This window comes from Gymnoscopelus braueri, assembly GCF_963280865.1.
Source record: "Gymnoscopelus braueri genome assembly, chromosome: 23".
NCBI classification, from domain to species: Eukaryota; Metazoa; Chordata; class Actinopteri; order Myctophiformes; family Myctophidae; genus Gymnoscopelus; species Gymnoscopelus braueri.
The window spans coordinates 22,859,940-22,880,615 of NC_137625.1; the positions used below are offsets into that span (position 1 = coordinate 22,859,940).

At 43.0% G+C, this 20,676-nt stretch overlaps 1 protein-coding gene across 2 annotated transcripts; it reads left to right on the forward strand.

The window, feature by feature from the left end:
- Positions 1–1,432: 1,432 nt before the first annotated feature.
- On the forward strand, positions 1,433–16,154 carry nup37 (nucleoporin 37). Of its 2 annotated transcripts, none has more exons than XM_080420997.1 (10): positions 1,433–1,519; positions 3,238–3,447; positions 3,553–3,674; positions 5,846–5,918; positions 6,144–6,238; positions 13,448–13,538; positions 14,484–14,665; positions 15,575–15,625; positions 15,759–15,852; positions 15,942–16,154. In XM_080420997.1, the coding sequence occupies exons 2-10, from the start codon at positions 3,292–3,294 to the stop codon at positions 16,053–16,055; spliced, it is 978 nt and encodes a 325-aa protein (XP_080277123.1). In that variant the 5' UTR covers positions 1,433–1,519; positions 3,238–3,291; the 3' UTR covers positions 16,056–16,154. The 2 variants fall into 2 exon arrangements, with proteins under 2 accessions (XP_080277123.1, XP_080277122.1); XM_080420996.1 differs by having other exon boundaries at positions 1,439–1,519; positions 3,241–3,447.
- Positions 16,155–20,676: the final 4,522 nt, after the last annotated feature.

The following is a 20,676-nucleotide window of genomic DNA, read 5'->3' on the forward strand; positions in this document are numbered from 1 at the left end:
GTTGGAGAGTTTAAAGTTGTTTAATACAAATCAGAACAGACTTTTCGGTTTGGATGAATGGGCTTTCAAGGGCTGGTATTGCAACTCTAGGTGCCAGATAGCAAAAGTAGCATCTAAGAGTTGCTTGCGGCTACCTATTCTTAGGAAAACCTGGAGACTTGATGTTATTTGATATATTGGGTTTTATGATCAAAATAAGAACATTATAATGGTGTGTAAAAAATAATAATGGTGTGTGACAAGACCAAGTCTTTGCCACGGACACATTTGTGTCCGTGTACAGACATATTGATGACCCCTATGCAAGGTATACAACACGTTTTATATCGTTCTAAATCTCATCCTAATAGGCAACACAGAGTTTACTACTCTTTGTGGCAACAACAGTGAGTGAATCATACAACAAATTAGCCTTCAATGTTCATAATGTTACCTGTGATTGTGTGATATCGCCGCAGTTCTCAACAACTCACACGTCGTCCACACACAACAAACAAAGCGTCTCTCCAACACAGCTGCTGTTTTCGAATTTTTAAATCGCCTGTGACGCTTCATGCTCTGACCAATCAGTAGCTCTGGTCCAGAGCGTTAGCGAGTTCTCCCTAACGATCTGTTAGCAGCGGGTGCTATTCCCGTGGACTGGAAATTCCACTACTGTGCGAGGTCTCCGACTTTAGTAAAACATAAAGATAACTATTTTGTTAATTGTTGCAACAAAGGTTGTTTTGTGTTGTTGAAAGTCTATTCTCCAGGGTGGGAAGCCTCTCAGCACCCCACCTTCTCTGTATAATACACTTTTTGAGGAGAAAATAAAATATGTCCACCACACAGAAATCATTTTACTTACTCCACTGCGCCCTCTACAGATCTTGTCAATGGTAATTTATGTTGACCAAATCTGTAGAGAGCGCAGTGGAATAAATAAATAATTTCCATCTGGCGGACATTTTTAATTTTCTGCCCAAAATTTGTATTATACAGAGAAGGTGGGGTGCTTAGAGGCTTCCCACCCTGGAGAATAGTCTTTCAACAACACAAAACAGCCTTTGTTTCAATGATTAGCGAAATAGTTGTCTTTATTTTTTACTAAAGTTGGAGACCTCGCACAGTAGTGGAATTTTCAGTCCATGGGAGGGATTACCGCTTCTAACAGAGCGTTGGCTAACGCCCTGGACCATAGTTAGCCAATCAGAAGAGTCCGTAATGCTGCCAGTGGTCGATTGGAGCTACTGACTCAACACGTACATTCGTCTCTACAACTTAAAAAAAAGCTACGATATGGATATTTGGTCCTTTATTTTATTTAAAAACAACTTATTCAATTATTTATCTCAATTTAATACGACGATTCATCACCCCCCCCCCTGATTATCCGTCCTCATAGTGCGAGCACCCCTGCCGTTACTCCCTCAAATGGAACGTTCTACGTGACGTCACACTACCCGGAAAAAGCTTGAAAAACATTCTGAAACGCGCGGATCCAGCCTCATGATTCAGCGACATTCTGGCCAATAATTTGGTAATTATTATCAGTTAGTGTGTGTTTTGAATGGCGATCAGCGTTCCTCGCTACGTAACATTAGATAGGTCCATTCAGTGAGTTTTGGAATGACAGAACAAGCTAATAAAGTAATGTGTTTATATCTCACTCAGGCTAAAGTGGACTAGCTGTGCACTAATCTAGCTCTGGTCCACAGCGTTAGAAGGAGTTCTCCTTAACGCTATGTTACTTTAGAGCCGTTGCCTGAACACCTTCGCTACTCACCAAAACAAAGAGTTTTTTTAAGATGTTGAAAGCCTACTTTTCTTAGTGGGAACACTCTGAGCCCCCCACCTCACGTCTAAAACACACTTTTTTGACCAAAATGTAAATTAATCCACCAAATGTTTAGTTACTCCACTGCGCCCCCTATAGATCTGGTCAATGGAATTCTTCTATTGACCAGATTTTTCCTTCCCGTGAAATATTTTATTTTCTAGCTGAAAAGTGTATTTTAGACGTGAGGTGGGGGGCTCAGAGTGTTCCCACTAAGGAAAGTAGGCTTTCAATATTTTAAAACCGTCATTGTTTTGGTGAGTAGCGAAAGTGTATTTGTTATTTTTTACCAAAGTCGAGAGGCTGTGCAGCCTGCGCTACCGGGGCTGTGCGGGCAACGGCTCGAAAATAACATAGCGTTAAGGAGAACTCCTTCTAACGCTATATGGACCAGAGCTAGTGTTACCATGCTTACTTATATAGCTGGGTACCAAAGATAACTATGATCATAACCAGTGTTATTGGAAATTGGAAATATTCAAGTATAAATACCTCAAAAGTGTCCTTAAGTACAGTACTTCAGTACATGACATGTACTTAGTTACTTTACACCACTGTAACTACGTTATGCTGCTAGTTAGAACTCAGCTGGGACCACTCAGGTGTGAATACAGTCTGAGTCTGACTGACAAACAATATAATCATGCAGTGTTTAGACATTTGACATAATATAACTCATCTCATTACAAATATTAACCGTCCTGATATGGAGTCGCTCATGGTGGGATGGTGTTTATATGTCAGTATGATCTTCAAAGGAACATTAATGATTCTGCTGAGTGTCATCATTGGAGCCTGTTGATGCTTTGTAAGAGATATGGTTTCCCGCTGGATGAAATTAAAGTAATCGCTGAATGCAATACATTACTTACAGCATTGAATTGCTAGTTGTGTACAGTACATTCTACGTACAGGATTCAAAAAGCTGACAGTGACCTAAAGAAACTTATATGATATCATGTAATGTTATATTAGAGCTGAGTATTCCGGTGATACAATGGGTATATTCATTCACAGAATGAGTTTAGTTAAGGATAGACTATAGATGATGATGATCAGGACTATAGAGTGCACCCATTTTGGGCGCACATGCACCTAAACATCTGTCCAGTGCAACTAAAAATGTTCATTGGTCGCACCAGTGCACCCTACATTTTGCATGTGTGTGTGTGGGTGGATGCACCTAAATTACATGCTGGTGCACCTAAATGAAAAAGTTAGCCGCACATCTGCAACCAACTAAAAAGTCAGCCTGGAGCCCTGATGATGCTCTGTCTTTTTACATAATTAACATGCATTTTATTTACTATTCTTGAAAGAGACCATAAATGTTGTCAGCCAAGCATTATTATTATTTATTTTTTAAGTCCATCAAATATAAGGTAACAGGTCCATGCCGCTCATCCTCTTTCACTGTGAAGCAGGTGTAAGGTGCAACACCCCGGGCCTGAACACAGCGTTTACCAGGACACAGAATGCAAGAGGATTCAAGTCGTACTGCTACCTACACAGTGGCATGTGATGACTACGTCCACGTGGCAGAGTTCAGCCCCTTCGACAGTGGAAGCGCCGTCTCCCTCCTGGCTTATGGAGGGAATCACAACGTGGTAGTGGGCACCTGCCTCTTCCAGGTGAGTGACACGACACAACTTCATGCCCATATTCTGTAGCCCTATTGGCCCCCGTGTCAACCATGCCCCTCCCTTCCATGAATACAAACCATGCGTTCCCTACAGGAGGAGGACATGGAGATAGAGGGGGTTGAATTTGTCGCGCTCCGTGCTTTCCATCATGAATCGCGCGTCGATGCTCTCGCTTGGAGCCCTGAGTCACGATTGGACCGGATACCCACGGTCAGGTAAGTTGGTTGCTTCAGCCTGTGCTTGTACCGACTACTTGGGCACCTTATTGTAGTAATTAATTATGTAAGTGGTGGTCTGTCATTTTAATGGGATTAAATATAATTCATTCTCCTATTTAGAACCTGACATTCATGTCCTTTTTTTTTTTACACCACACAGTAATTATTGAGTTGAATGTTTTTACTGACCTGAACAAGGAGAAGTTGGAGAGAAAGCATCTGTGCTTGGGGAATCTAGTCATCATCACAGCCTCAGAGTGTCACTCTGCAGCTGCCAGAAAATGAGCAAAGTTATTTCAGGTGGCTTTGGACAGGAGAGGAAAGTAGCCTGACTGTTCGGGTTGTTAGAAAGCAAGGGTTTCCTGCTAATTGGAATGGCGAATGGGAAGGCTGTGGTCCCATTGGAGGTGTTTCAGCTTGCCGTAATTGAAAAGGAAAGGCAGTGATACTTCCTGGCCCTCTGTGGTTAACTCTGCAGGGCCCTTGAGGCGGCCTTGTGACGTGCGCGCATGTTATTGCGCTGATGGCTGCCCACTCAGGTTCCATCCCTCCCATCGTTCTGCACGTAGCCGTGCCTTCCAGGAAAAGTACAATGTTCTCACGGGTGTGCCTGAAAGGCAGGGGCCTACATAGGGGGGATAAAGCGGGAGGGGGGGGGGGGGGGCTTGAGCTGGGAGGCTGCCATGTTCTCCCTGGCCGGCATGTGGTGTCCAGTCAGCAACCTCCTGGACAGGACCAGTGTGAGCTGGATGTGTCTTTTCCTAAATGCGCACTTCTGCATCGTGTCCAGCATCAGCAAAGAAGAGGAAGACCCACCTGTTGTTTACAATGTTTTTGTTAGCCAGTTTTTCTTTGTTTTCTTCAGATGGGCATGTAGAGAGAGTGGGAAATACCTGCAGCACATGGCTCTGGCCGGAATCAAACTGGAGATGTTATAACCACATGGCTGGTGCATTATCCTTTTACCCACCGGTGCACCTAACAATGTTCGATTAAAACGTTTTCAAAGTTGTTATGGTGAATCAACACTAGTAAGAATTCTCAGGTCATTTCCGACCTTTTTGAGGCAGGTCATGTTCTGTATCTGGGAAATTGGAACAAAACTCTTGCTCACTCTCAAAGCTAATAACCAGAGAGCAAAGAATCCAGTTTGCTGTCATGATGAGGAGCTGCAGAGACGATCTGCTCTGTTGAAAATGAGTGGGAGATTTTGTGGACACACAAAACTTTGAAATCAGCATTCTATTAGTGCTTTAAGGTCCAAACTAGAAAAGAATTACAATCCAAGCTGTTATTTTTCCACTTTGTTGGCTAATACGCTGTGGAAGTGATAAGCCCTCTGACTTCTGGTGAGAGCCCCCCCCCCCCAGTATGAAGTAAGTAAAAAATGGCAATTGTGTGGAATATGGTCGATATACAACATCATGCCAGACCTTTGGAGCACCACACCTGAAATCCCCGTTAATAGTTTGAGACCTGTCGTATTATGCATGATTATGAAAGGTCACTGGAAAAATGCCTTTGGCAATGAACTTTGAAAAGAAAAAGTGGGTGGGGGGAGTGCGGATGCGTTCCATGCTGTACTAGCTAATTGGTAGGTCTAGTAGGCTCATATAATCTAATCTACTGTACTAGTAATACCCTGGAGCATGTTGGGGTGTTTGTAGTGACATCATGCCAAATCCAGCTGCGACTGAAAACGTGTGAACCGCTGTCTGTTTATTCTGGTGATATGTGTGTGTTTTTCTTGTCATAAGTGAGTTAGTGTAATTGTGTGAATAATTGCAGGCGCTGGGTATATACTAGGGCTGATTAGAGGGAAAGTCCTCCCCCTGGCTCTGCTCAGGTTTTGTGCAGAGAAATGCGTAAATGGCGTGAGGAATCTTGTTTTTCTCCATGTTTATGTTAGGGTGCAATTAGAATCTCCCTGGCAGAGATTCTTTTGATCGTCATCCAAGTTTCTACCACACACACACAGAGGACGGTGTGTCCGTTTAGGCAGTTACAGACAGACATGTATAGATAATAGGCATAGGTCTGTCTGTCTGTCTGGGCAATATAGTGTCATTCTGTTATGATGTTCTTGCTCTTATTTATTTTTGCCTTCGTCTCTCTTCACCTCCCTTTCGTTGTCTCTCCGTTTCCTATCTCTTGTCTCCTATCTCTAGATTTTGCACTGCTGCTGCCGACAGAAACCTCCGTCTGTGGACTTCAGATCTTCAGGATAAGCATGAAGTAAAGGTAGTGGAACATCGATTCCTTCAGGCCAGAGTTGCCCTGGTCTGCTGGCATTATATGAATGATATATACTGTATGTAGCCAAACAAGTAGAAAACCCAGGGGTATGCTGGATAATACGCCTATATTTTAGTCTAGTTAAAATGAGTAAGTCTGACACACGGTCAAACTTGTTGATTGTGTACTTGTGTTTGTTTACATGTTTTGTTTTTGTATGCTGTTGTCTAGGTGATGAAAGGACACACCAGCTACATTAATCAGCTGGTGTTTGAGCCCACGGAGGGGAAACAAATTGCTTCCGTCAGCGACGACCACACTTGCAGGTCCAAACCACTTTCTCCTTTTTTTTCCTTCTCCTCCTCCTGTTCCTCTGTGTGTGTGTGCGTGCGTGCATGCGTGTGTTCGTTCCTCCACTCTCGATTGTGAGTTCTGTTCTCTGTTAATGGTGCAGAAAGCCCTGACAGTGTTTCCACAGTGAAACCTGACGCTTAGCACAACACGCTCCGGTGTGACTGTGCGTAAGAACACGGCCGCTTTGGAGCTTTTCTAGCTAATTGGTTGAATATGGAAATCCAATTAGCCAGCCAGAGATTTTCCTCTCCAAGGGGCAAACTCTTAACAAGGTCCCCAAATGTGTCTTTTCAATTAGCGGTCGGAGAGGAGGGAAAAAGTGTGTCAGTAGCTGGGGTCACCCTAGGGACAACCCTCCCTCACATCAGTGGACTGAGTCACTTGCAACAAACACCTGTTTTACATTACAAGTCTCACCCCTCATTCATTTTTTTCCTTTTTTTTTTTTACAGTTACTTATTACAAATCAAATTTTAAGGATTGCTTAAATGAATTACCTCACTTAAGAACTGAATAATAATAACTGACAGGAGAAGACGCTGAGCTCCACACATCTTGACTTCAGTGTTTAGATGTGTTATTTATCACATCACGTGTCTTCGATTTGTGATGGCTGTCGCTTCCACAGTGGTTCGTATGGCTGACCAATCGATCACTCACTGTCACAACCTGCTGGATGCCCCTATGTTGCCACAGCGCTGCTGAGGCATCAGTCACAATGAGCAATGGGAGGCGATCAAGGCCGGAGCAGGCGACGAGACTCTTCCACTAGCATCCGCTCTTTTCTCACCCTCCCTCCGCCGTCCGGCCAGAGAAAACAGGAGTGTGCTCCATCTGCTGAAAGATTTAAATTCTGTCATGTTGAGAAAATATGGGACGCAGGAGGAAGAAAGGCGGAACGAGAGATAGATCAAGTTAACAGTAGAGGACCTTCCAGTTAGCCCACACAAACGGAGCCCCTGATATGAGAGGGAAAAGTGGACCCGCAGAAAAGGGAGTGAGAGTGTGTGGGTAATGCATGCATGCATGCACGAGTAGTCTTATGACCTCTACATCACTCCTTTTACTTTTGGCAGATTGTTCAGCAATCATTTTAGTCTCCGCTCCGCCAGCCATGTTAATGCAGCCGTGTTAATGCAGTCAATTGGCAGTCTGCAGTTATAGTACACGGCACAGCATTTAATCAGGCGCCCCAACCTCGTCTCCTCTCAATTGTCATAATTTCTCAGCTGTAGTTTGCCTTTGTTTGATGTTATCACTCTGAAATTCTGTTGTGTGACCCGCTCACGGGTTTGCATCAGTAGTTTTAGATGAAGTGGCATGTGTCATGTGCCACCTACAGACCACACAGGAGAACTGCAGTTGTTTTAAGGTATTTGGGGTTGACTGGGTTCATCAATGAACTCGGTAGTATCATGCACCTGCTGCTGCATTATACTGACTAGTGACAAAAGGAAAAACCAACACAAAAGTGTCTTAGTAAGGTGTTGGGCCATGACGAACCGCCAGAACGGTTTCAATGTGCCTTGGCATAGGTTGTACAGGTCTCTGGAACTCTACTAAAGAGATTGAACACTATTCTTGTAACAAAAGAGATTCCCTCCATTGGCGTTTTGATGATGGTACTAGGGGATAGTACTGTTTACTGCATCAGTCCAAAATCTCCCATACTGTAGGTGTACAACTCGGTTGAGATCTGGACTAAGAAGGCCATAGCATATGATTCATTTTCATACTCTGTGGGTGGGTGCATTGCCATCTTGGCAGAGACCACTCCCATCAGGATTAAAGAATTTAATCATAGGATATCACCCAGTGACACACTATTGATTTGCACTTTTGCAGTGACCCTTCCCTCTAAGGGGAGAAGTGGACCATGCCAGGAAAATGCATCCTCACAGCATACTGTAACAGAGCCCCCTCACTGAACGGGCCTAGCATTCAGGCCTGTGCCATTCTCTTGGTGTACGCCACACATCACTTACCCTCTTGGAGAATATGGTGAAGGATGACTCATCTGACCATATCACGTTTTTCCACATTTTCTGTACACCACTGACTGAACTCTCAAATGTGCATTAATGTTTGTAATGAGAGGTTCATGCACAGTGCAACCCTACTATAACACCCCTCTCTATGTAGTTGTCAATGGACTGTTCTTGAAGACACAATCTTTCACATCCTAATGCATTGTCATTCCCACGCTATGAGCTTGTAGATCTGCTATTTTTGAAAAATATTTGCCTCTGGTGATCCCTGGAACAAAATATGCGGGTCGGCGGCCAAATACATATACATTTTGGGGATCCTTGACATGAAAAAGTTTGAGAACCACTGATATAGCAACATGCGTTTTTCAGAAAACTGTTAGAATTTAGAAGACATTTGTAGAATCAGCCTCCGGTCTTAATGGGTTAAATAATGCTCAAGCATCATGGTCATTGAATGTGTCCTTTTGACCACATTTTCCAGCCCTGTTACTGATGTCGTTCCCATAGGTGGAAATGCAGATAACACCCAGTTAATCATTGTTCCTATTGAAACCCTTTTTGCAGGCTTTGTGGCTGAACCTCCTGCCATTTGTGCCCCAATAATGAACCCTCTTTCATAGTCACTTACAGCAGATCTTTGTCTCTTTCCAACTTGATCCAAACTTGAGATCAACTGTGCCTGCTCACCATATTTATACATGCCACAGTCAGTGCATGATCGGATGTTAATTGCGTCATATCATGCAGTACACTTGTGTGGAAGCACCTGCATTCCTTATGTTTCTCCATACATTTGTATAGGTATGTATGTACTGTGTCTTTGTTGCGAACGCGGCCGCGCCTCCGACCAAGTGGAGCTTACTATGTCACCGTGCTTGGGTTGTGTGTGTATGTCTCTGTCCGTCTGTGTTTAGCGCTCATTGGCTCGCGCCCCCATGTGACTCGAAACTCCGTGCTTAAATGCCAGCAGCTGCACTGCCTGTATACAGCCTCCAGAGTGCGGCAGAGTGCACTACTACAGTGTGGTTGAAATATAGCAGCCACAGTCAATCTGCGTTCGCTTCCAGCGTTCGCGCGTCTTACTTGTGTTAATGTTTTTGCTATATGGAAGGGAAAGGGAGTATTTTCTGGTCAATCAAATTTTACAGCTTCACCCAGCTGATGGCTGGTCACATGGCTTTGATGAGCACACGAGAGGGGATGAGGGCTGGGGCTCTTAGGTATGTCTCTACCTTCTCGGATACGGCCGTCCAATGTGTAAAGCACTGCATGTTTTCCTCTTTTGGGAAGACGAACTAGTCCCACTCCCAACAAGCCGGATGTTGTGTCTTCTGTTCCTCATAACTGACCTTTCTTGTGCTTGACTGCCACAAACCAAGCCTGCTCCCTTTTTTCTCCCCATTTTAATCCACACAAGTGTGAGGATTTTTCTATCACTGGCCCACAGTAAGGGCAACAAGCCAGTCCAATAAAAATGACAAATCTCTTTGATAATTATTTCAACAGTCCAAATGTCTGGGTTTTAAAGATAATGTTATTGTTTGGAGAAGGGGGGGAAAAAAAACTTGAACATGCCTGAAAAAGATGGATGCTGATGTGGTCGTGATGGGTGGGACAATGTGCGCCTGAACCTGGGCTGCTCTGCGAGGCACCGGAGTGGGATTATTGTTTGACTCATCCAGTTCTCGGGTCTCCAGAGAGTCACAGTGATTATTTACCCTGCTATACTATAAATCAGATCACGCGGTGCTTGCTAACAGTGTTCCCATTTCCTTAAATTTCAGGGAAAACATTGACAAACCATAATGCTCCAGCCGTACAGTTTTTTTTTCCTTCACTTAGATATTACAATGCAGGACTTCAAATGCTCGTCTCTCCTTTCAACTCTGTTGTGCATGGAAGCAGAGTGTTATTGCTTGACGTAGTGTTGTGCAATTACGCGGTGCTTTATCAGAGGCAGTTGCTCATGTTTTTCGTGTCTCATGCCTTTAACCTCATTCGGCAGAGGTTATGTTTTGCTGGGGAGATGCTCCTCTCCATTTGAAGGGCAGAGTGGTTGACCACAGTTTGGCCGGCGGTGGCGTAGCGTGCGATTGAACTCGGCTTGGCCATTGGTCTGAAAGTAGAGGGGTTTAGTCTTTGTTTGCCTGGTGTGGTCTGAGGGTTTTTTTCAACCTCACTCACGCTCCACAGAGGAGGCTCTGGCTGGGTCTGCAAGCACACGGGCAGGAGGAACGGAGAACTCGGGAGAGTTTTGACAGGGTTCTATCTGCTGCTGGGGAGACGAGGCAGGGAAAGTCTAATATTTACTGAGGTCTTCATCTGAGACGGGGCATATCCTCTCCCCCATGCCGCATCACTGGGGACGTTCATCTCTCCAACAACATACTTGACATTTAGATGATCTTTGGAGCTGCTTTCGGACTTTGTTAGATGATGTCTCCTGCATGACCTCATCAGTCAGCGCCTTCCCATGCTTCATAATCATCTATATGTTTTTTTATATTCCCAGAAACACTTGCAGCCTCCCAAGCCGCTCTACTCCCATCCCCACCTTTCCTCCATTCCTCTGGGATTGTTGAGGTTGTGTTTAAGGAGGTATTTGTGTTCAGATGTGGTTAACCATAGATCTTGGTCTCAGGAGCCACAGCTCTCTCCATCCAAGTGATTTATTACATCTGCATGCATGTTTTCACTGTTTCTCAGCTGCTTTTACTATCATAGTCATATTCAGCTGTAGAGTTGACCATTCTTTTTGAAGAAGTGATTACATTGAAAAACATAGCGCTCTTTTAAGTGTCCAGCAAATTAGAGCTTTAATCAGGCCTAAATATTTGAGCCCGGCCCAACCCAGCCAAACAGAACGTCAGCCCGAGCCCCGACCCAAAGCCCGTTACATAATTGACTAATTGGTTCCGACCCAACCCGAAAGCCGGCATTTTTATGAACGGTAGCAGCAGCCTTTTTCTCCTCTTTAAATATTATTGGCCAGGCTATTCATGTTTCTACCTTTTCACAACTTGCAGTTTGGTTTATGAACGAAGGCTGATCTGAAATCGTGGTTGTTACAGACACCTGGTAATCCACACGGCAGTAGAAAACATTTTGATTTAGCCTCCTTCCATTTAGACTGTTAACGAAGGCTGTTAACTTTATCTACTGTAGCTCCAACACTGTCTCATCAGAGTTTGCTTTGCTGCTCGCTGCAAACTGACGGCAGCTGCACTTCAGTTGCTCCTGGGTCCTAGTGCCCTAGGCTCGTAATATAAAAGGCTATTAGACTGCGCTGCTATTAAAATGTAGCCTATAAATTTACAGCCCATTCCGGCCCGAAGCCCGACAAATATGTGACAAATTCGGCCAGGCCCGGCTCGACCCGTCGGGTCCTGACCGACGGTCTCGGGCAGAAATCTTAAGCTCTACAGCAAATGGCCCCCCTTGCACAAAGCTTGTGTTTTTAGAGCTTTGATGTTGATTGGCTGCAGCAGCGTTCACGCAACCCCTCAATTTCGTTTGCATAAAGCAGGGGTGGGCAACTTTGATGATGGAGAGGGCCACTATATTTCCACACTCACTCCAGAGGGCCACATTGCATATACTGTCTCTCCGTATTTTAACTTTTTCTGGCATTCTATGTCACTCAAAAGTAGCAAAAATAGTCGATCTACAAGCTCAAAACGCGTTGCGCTGCGACGCGTTTTGAGCTTGTAGATCTGCTATTTTTGAATTGGAATCCTTTTTATTTATTTTATTTTTTATTTTTATTGGAATCCTGAAAAGTTACATTTTTATTTAATTTCAAATCATTTAGTTATACTTATGTTAACTTTATGAACTTAAATACAAATACATTGGACATAAAAAAGACAATGGAATTTTAATACTAGTCAATAAGCTACTAATATAGACTAAAGTAATTAAAGCGGGTCATGTTTATGATGTTTGCATGTTTGGAATTGTAACAGCTGAAATCAATAATATATCACTATTCCGATATTAACCTGTGGGCCGCATAAGTGAATGTGGGGGGCCGCCAGTTTCCCACGTATGGCATAAAGCAAGGTTCTTCTGTGCCCCTCTCGCCTTGCAGACGTGCATTCTGCCGATCCTTGCTGTCCTCCACAGACAGTGAATGGCAGCGGGCCGCCCACAGCGAAACATTTGCCGTAATGCGAGTGGAGCGCGACGCCTGACTCAGACTAGGGTGATGTTTCCCTCCACTGACTCCGCTATCGTAGCTCACTGTAATGTGAGGCTGGCGTTTTCACTGTAACAAGAGTCCAGGGTAAGCCTGTCTGTCTTCACAGCTCAGGGCCCAGATTAGAGGCAAAAGCCCTTTTCCCTGGAATAGAAAGAAAGTTCTGCACATCACTTGCTCATAACTGCCAGAGTTGGATAAATGATGAACTCTGAATAGAAAAAGCACTTGGATGTCTTGTGCAACAAAACCCAGTCAAGGTTTGTGTTGTGTGTACAGGACATGCTAGTGGAAATGTTGAGCTACAGCCCTGTGCAGGAGAATTCTTGCATCGTAGAGGAAACACACTATTAAATGTCTTTGTTCCTGCTGATGTTTAGCCGAGAGATGTGTATGGGGTCTGTCTGCTTCAAGTCCACCTTGTGTCTTATTCCGACAGACTTCCAAAGCTGCTTTGATCCAAATATTGTTCAGTTCTTAATTGAGTACTTAACCGGTCTTGTTTTGTTTCAAACCAAAGTTGTTAATGTTGTTGGCTGAAGCAGCCTGTCACTTTGCCAGCCTGAGAACCGATCAAACATCTTGTCTGTATAAAAGGCCTCGTCAACATACAAACTGATCTGGCGGACTCTTTGAATTTCAAGAACTACTCGTCATATTACTCTCAACACTCGAGCTTAGAAGGAAACTCTAAAACCTTTAAATATTGTGAAAATATACCTGTGAACTTGGTTTTATATTGTGATTTTTCCCACTCGTCATGTCAACTTAAGAGCAAACTAGAACCTGCAATGCTCCTGTCACGTCACACACCTCTGGTGCACAGTTTCTATGTTTGACAGTTTATTTTTTCTACCTCTCAGCCTGTATGTACTGTACCACAGCCTTCTTTTGCATTTATTTTCATTTCCTTTAGTAAAAAAAAGCACATGTTTTCATCCTCAGATGCTAAGTGGTTCATATCTCATTTCAATTCATACATCTCTTTACAGGGTTTGGGACCTGGATGGCAATAAAACCGCATATCTCAGACTTAGCTCCCCTGGCATCAGCGTGTGCTGGCATCCACAGGAGGTCTTCAAGGTAAGAAGTCCCACCACATTGCACAGAGAATTCCAGAGACTCACTGGCTCATATCCTGTTTGTGGTCAAACATTTCACAGAAGTATACATGAAATAAGAGAATATTGTGAATATTCCCATGGAAACAGACAGAACATACACAGACCACAAAAAGCCACAGTGAATAGGATAAAGTCTTTGCATTCTTTAGTGTCACACAACTATTGTAAACGTCTTGTTTGCAATACGGAAGGTCTTATCCCATTAAGACCGGGAAGGTAACACATCTGTGTCATTTTAAGATGTCTTTGGCTATTAAAAAATAGCAGATATACAAGCTCATATGAGCTTGTAGATCTGCTATTTTTGAAAAAAGAAGTTGTGAAAATGTGTGCAAATCTTTGAATATATAAATACATTTTTAACTCAAATCTTTGCTTCTGGGGGTCCGTGGAACTAAATATTTAATCAGATGGGGGTCCGCGGCCTAATACATATAATTGACATGAAAAAGTTTGAGAATCACTGATATATAAATAGCAACATACGTTTAAAAAAAAGGAAAAAAACTGTTGGGATTTAGAATACATTTGTAGAATACCCCCAGAAGCATGATTTGAGTTAAAATGTTCACTTTCAAAATATATATATTCAAAGATTCGCACACATTTTCAAGATTTTTTTCCAAAAATAGCAGATCTACAAGCTCATAGCGCGGCACTCGTTGCCGCGCTCTAGAGCTTGTATCTGCTATTTTTTAAACAGCCAAAGAAATCTTAAAATGACACGGATATTTTCCCGGTCTAAATGTGTTAACCAGGATGCTCAAGTGTGCCAAATAATATTAGACCGGTCGTTTGTATGTAAACTCAATTGTAGCATCAATCAAACAACGTCACACTGTCATAATGCTGGCTTAAATGACCTCACTGCACTGATACCAAAAAAAAACACTGTCTTCTCCAGCTTATGGTGGCGGAGAAAAAGGGAACCATTCGGTTCTACGACCTGGTTACCCAACAGGCTATTCTGTCGCTGGACTGCGGCCAGTCACCACTGATGTCAGCAGACTGGTGCCTCACCAATACCATCAAGGTTGGCGCTGTGGTGGGGAGTGATTGGCTCATCTGGGACATTACCCGCTCTAGGTAAATGGGAAATTTGGCTCTGTGCTATTGGATTAATAATGCACTGTGTGATCTTTTAACCCAGGGGTCAGCAAGTAAGTTTGGCCTCGGGCCAATTTCTTTCTAAGTCAATAGATGGTGGGCAAGAACACAGTCAAAGGCTAATTTAAGATCTGCAACTTTGGCAGACCGTCTTACACAATAATCAATATTTGCTATAAAAGTTACTAAAGAAAGATTTGTGTGTTTTAACTGCATACTAACTGTTTGTGTAATCAAATGTCACAGGTGCACATAGAAATACTTTTGTGAAGGCCACATCCTTGAATGAGGACCTTTTGGTAAAGTAAAATAAAAAGCAGACGGGTAGACATACTCCCTTTTGTACAGAGATAAACAAGCTCTTTCATTGAATAGGAGCTCAAGGTCTCTTAGATATGGAGAGAAACTTTATGAAACTTGCCTGTGAAGCACTCCCAACATCGATAAAAAGATTCTTAAGGTGGGGGTATTCTCTATTTTTACATTGTAGTAGAGTGCTTCTGAAACTTTGTAACCCTTTTAGACCTGGAACCCCTATACGTGACTATACCTTTCAATCCGGGAACCCCTTTTGGGGTAGTTGTTGCTATATGTACAATATATAGCAACATACATTTTTGGGTTTTTAAAAAGTTTTTCAAAAAAATGTCAGGATTTAGAATTTGGGCCACTTGTTGCCTAACACGGTTTTAACCACTTAAGCCCATTATACTTCATTGTATACAAATAGCAAAAACAAGCTGTGAACTTGCAAATCGTCTATTTTCTATATTTTTGGAAATGTGTTTAAAAATACTAATTGGAAAAGTTTGGAATATTTTGGAAATTTTGCCCAAAATAGGGACGCCAAGGTTAATGTGGTTAATTCTTTCTTTTGATCCTCTGCAGTTACCCGCAAGAAAAAAGACCAGCTCACATAGACAAAGCACGGCTGTTCAAGTAAGAAAACTTGGTCATCGCATGTATTTTTCCCTTATTCGCAGCCATTCCTTCTCAGTAGCGATGATGTAAATGATTATGCCATGTAAAGCAATGACAACTGCAGTTGAAGGGATTTCATTGTTTATTTCAGATGGTCTCGAGCCAATGAGAACATCTTCTGCACTACTGGATGTCCGGGAAAGATTAATAGCCAGTTACTCATCCACCATCTTGGACACCCACAGGTCAGTTCAATGCCTATTTTAGTGGCGTGGCATCAGCACAGGGTACTTTTGTGTTTTGAATCTCAGGACATTTCCTCGTTTCATTACAGCCCGTGATGATTGGATCAGCCAGAGTAGGGGCGGGATTAAGCTGGCACAGAACACTACCACTCTGCGTGATCGGAGGTGACCGCAAGCTTTCTTTTTGGATGACTGAGATGTAACGTTTAATGGCACATATGATATTATCAATGCAAAAATATTAAGACACACATGGTCCACTATTTCTATTCTGGTGCATTTTCAATAAAGTATTTTTTTTGTGAGTATCCTGTGAGTTTGTGTGGACTTTATGCATTAACCTATGTACTTATCTATCGGCTATCCTCCCCGAAAATAGCCGAACTACAAGATCGCAACGCGTTGCGATCTACAAGATCACAAGCTTGTAGATCTCCCATCTTCGCCAAATGTTCACCCCAGAATAGGGACGCTAGGTTCATGTTGTTATTGAAAAAAAATACATGTATCCTTTTTTTTTAAATGCTTGACTGCCACTTCAGGTCAGATTTGGATAGAGGCCAGGTGCTGGTCTGGTTTCTGTGAGCCGCCTGCTTTTCTTTCTCTGAAGTGTTGCTTGTATCAGTAGTCTGTTGTGATGTCCTGCCAAGAAGCTGAGGGTGAGCTGTACTCTACAGGAATGTGCGAGCCCAGCACACCACCACTCTGCTGGTCAACATGATCATCACCGCACAGGTGTGTTCACTCGCTTGCTCTCTTTCTGTCTGTCTCGCTCTCTCTCTCTATTTCTCGCTTATCCACAACAGGTGTCAGGTACTAAAAACAGTTAGCTTCAATTACACCTGCGTGCAGAGCATGGAACAGTCAAGATCAGGAATTCCAGGAAGGTACTCAAAGAGCCCCCAGTCTGGCACCGAGCCCAGCTATTGGATAAACCCTGAAGACGAGCAGGAAACAGGAGGTGGTGAAAGGGCCTAAGAAGTGTGATCGGAGGAAAAGCTTGGGGAAAGGGGGGGTGGCTGGCACCAATTGCCTGGCAGGGGAGATGAGGGAGTTTAGTCTTTTCAGAGAATAAGGATGCATTGCATGCAAGTAGAAGAGATGCGCATCGCGTGACAGCGGGTGTGAATAATTGTCAGAGGTCCATAGACGAAACATGCAAGACAAGTAGCTTTGTGCCAGAAGCTGGTAATACCCAGTGGCAAAACATGGACTTGTTGTACTGTCATAGGATACTATGCGTGAGAAATCCACCCTATCCACTACAAGCATCCAGTAAACTACAGAGGACACATATTTAATTAACTTGATCGTGAATCATTGTGGGAGACAGCCGATCGCATATTTCCACACATCCCTGACTTCCTACCAAGGGGTGTGTGTGTGTAATATGTTAGCAGCAGGGTTCGTTTCGCTGGGGAGGTGGAAAGGTCATGCCTGTGCTTTTGATATACCCCTCTGGTCATTCTTTTTTTATTACTGGTGCGGTGGGCATACTGTATGTTTTATCCCTGTTTCTGGTCAGACTGACATACCCTTTTCTGAAAGGTAGACTGTCTGGTATGTTTGATATACTGTATCTGGTATGTTTGATATGCTATATATGTCTGATAATATCACAATTTAACAATTTAATAAAAAATGCATGTTAGCCACATTATCCCTGGCATCCATATTTTGGCAATTTTCTAAAATGGTTAAAATAGCAGAAGTGGTTAAGAAAATGTCTCCCACTCTTTTTACAAATCGAACCCTGGTGTCTTGGGATGTAATCGATCCTTTTATTGTACCCCATTAATGCATGTGTTTTATTGTGCAGCGTTCTGCACCAAAGATTGGGTTCAGGTAGGCTATAAGGCGAAGAAACCGGCGCTCTTTCAAACCTGTTCCGTCAACCTGTATGTTTCTTGGACATGACACGTAAACCACCATCCACAATCAAAACATGCTACTGCTCTCTAGTGCTCTCGTTTTAAAGCTTCACAGTGGTCTCCACTGTACATTTGCTGTGTTATTAGGAATAAGTGGTGTTGGAACTTCGGCATGAGACCCAGACATCAGTATATCGGTGCAAGAAGCTTCAGTTTTCTTCTGCACCCTCCAACTGAATGTATTGTAAAAGGGTATATTAACTTATTTTTTTAAGAGAATTTCTAATTGAGTTTATACTTTCTCAGAAAGGTGAGTCACGAATCTCAAGAGACTAGTGCCTTTGTGATGCAAAATGACTCAAGGCCGCCATCTGATGGTTTGTAAACGGAATAACACAGTTATCCTACATTTGTCAATCCACCTTCACTTTTTTTTTAAAATATATATTTTTGGTATTTTTCTGCCTTTATTGATAGTACACAGAGGGAGACGTGGAGTGACACACAGCAAAGATCGTCGGGCTCGGGAATCGAACCCAGGCTTTAGAGCCAATATGTGGTATGTGCCTTAGCCGCTATAGGTCAGCGGCACCCCATTTTTTTGTCAAGTCACCTTTAACCCTGTTCAGGTAACGACTGGCCAAGCGGCATGTCTTTCAAATAAACATGTTTGTTTGAGCATGTCGCCGTAAACAAATATGGATGTGAATTGCTCTTTTCTTTTTTCTTAGTGACAATCAAATCAATGTCAGCATCAATAAACAAGACAAAGTAAATTTATACAAATAAATAAACAGATTGGATTGTGGCAGGAGGACAAACCAACCTCTTAATCTATCACACCGTAGTACCATGATTTCTTGTCCAAATGTTGTGGCCACCGGCCTTCATGTTACTTCTTATGTAATCTGAATGAAGCCATTGTTCTTTGCATAAAGTTTGATCTAGTGGAAAGATGTGATAACAGAGTGAAATGGATCAAAGGGAGATCAGACAGTCTATACACTCCTCACCGGTTCCTCCTAATCTCCTGGCTAATTCCCCCACTGCCCTGCATGCCTAAGCTTGGGCTTCAAGAAAAGGAAAGGAAATAAAAAACTAATGAGGAGAATGATAGGAGTAGAAACAAAAAAAGAGAGATTAAAGCTCTTTGAGGCTGGGCTTTGATCTAATCTCGTGTCTGGTTTGTTGTGCAGTGTTTTCCCAGAATGAAGTGATTATGTTGATCTTTGATGAGTACAAAGAGTCATTATCACTCACTGAATATGAGCAGAATTTCACTGATAATCTCAGTTTGCAATAATAGTTGACATAAAAAAAATGTTGTGGTTAATCTAATGTTTACCAGCACGCCTTGAGTGTGGATAGCATCTTTTTGTAGGCTAACCCAGGAGTGACTTATGCCATGGATGTAGATATCCAGCGCTTTTTTTTTGTTGGATTTCTTTAGTTTTTTTCATTTGGTTAAATTAATAAAATGCACTCTGTAATAAACAAAGGTTTATGAAATTATGTTTTCTTCAAGATGATCTCCACAAATCAACATTTTTACCACACAATTATTTGTAAGAAGACAGCATAACGACTTCAACACTATAGTGTGAAAGCACTTTGGCCTATACTGTATGCAGTGGCCTCCCTTTTGTATGTTTTATTAAGTTAGATTTATACTTTGTCGTAAGACAGCATTGGGAGCTTGTAGATATTTTCGGCTCACGACACCGTCATACGACGGAGCATAAATTAGGCATTAGTCGTCGGGCCTGAGGACAAGGTGAACCTCACGACCCTCTTTCCAACTTCGGAGAAGAGGTGTCCAAGCCAAGGTAGTGATGGAGGCCATGACATCAACAAAGGAAACACTTATGGTTGGAGGCAGGATGATACAGCATTTGGGATTTGTGGCGAGTATGCTAGGCACAAGAATCTAGCTGGAACGCTTACTAGTCATCTTATTGCCATGGTAACTGGCTTTTGTTTAGAGCTCAGCAGATTTGGATCCCAGCAGCGGTTTCATGGGGATTTGTGGATTTGAGTGTGCTGGATGTAGAATGAGATACTAGAAATTATTAAGTGTTTGACTTCTGGTTGGAGAAAGTGGATGTGTGTGCGTTTTCTGCACACCAGTCAAGCAGTAGATCACTCTTTCCCCTCTCCCTCTCTCCCACTTTTCCTCCCTCTCTCCCTCTCTCCCATTTTCTCTCTGCTCTCTGCAAACAGAGAGGCTTGGGTTTCCCAGAGAGGCTGAAGCAGGCTTGATTTACTATACAGTGGAATTATGGGAAAGGAAGGCTTCCCACACATGCTGGACCACTGGAGGCCTCACCCGCCACCATGTAGGCTACTTCTAAAGGCTTTATGAGTACTGCAGATGGGGGGGGGGGATGACTCCGTCATGCATTTTCATCGATCAAGCAAATTTGAGGCTTGATTCCAGGAGATGTTTCACACGAAGAGAAAAGCTAAAAAAGGACGGAAGTGCGTCTGTCGGCCATGCGGTCGTGGTGACCTGGCCCAACTGATGCACTGGGGCCCCAGTGTTGGCTCGAGCCTTGACCAACACAGGGAACACGATACTTAAATCATTCATAATTAGCTCCTTCCTTTTTGCTTAATAACACGCGAAGACAAATGGCTTCCAAAAAATGTTCCAAATGGAAACAGTCGGTTTGGAATTAGATGCTAGAAATGCATGTCCTGCATTGTAGTGGTCCTCTCTCTCTCTCTCTCTCTCTCTCTCTCTCTCTCTCTCTCTCTCTCTCTCTCTGTTTTTCATCAATATGGCAAACATCAATGTATTATCCTAAATCATTTTCTGTAACTCAGCTCAACAAATGTTTCTCAGCTCAACTTTATTTTGCTGTGATGTTCTTTGGTGATTGCCATGAAAATAAACCATTTTACATTCACTCCACAATACATAGTAAAATACATGATCACACAACCTTGCTCA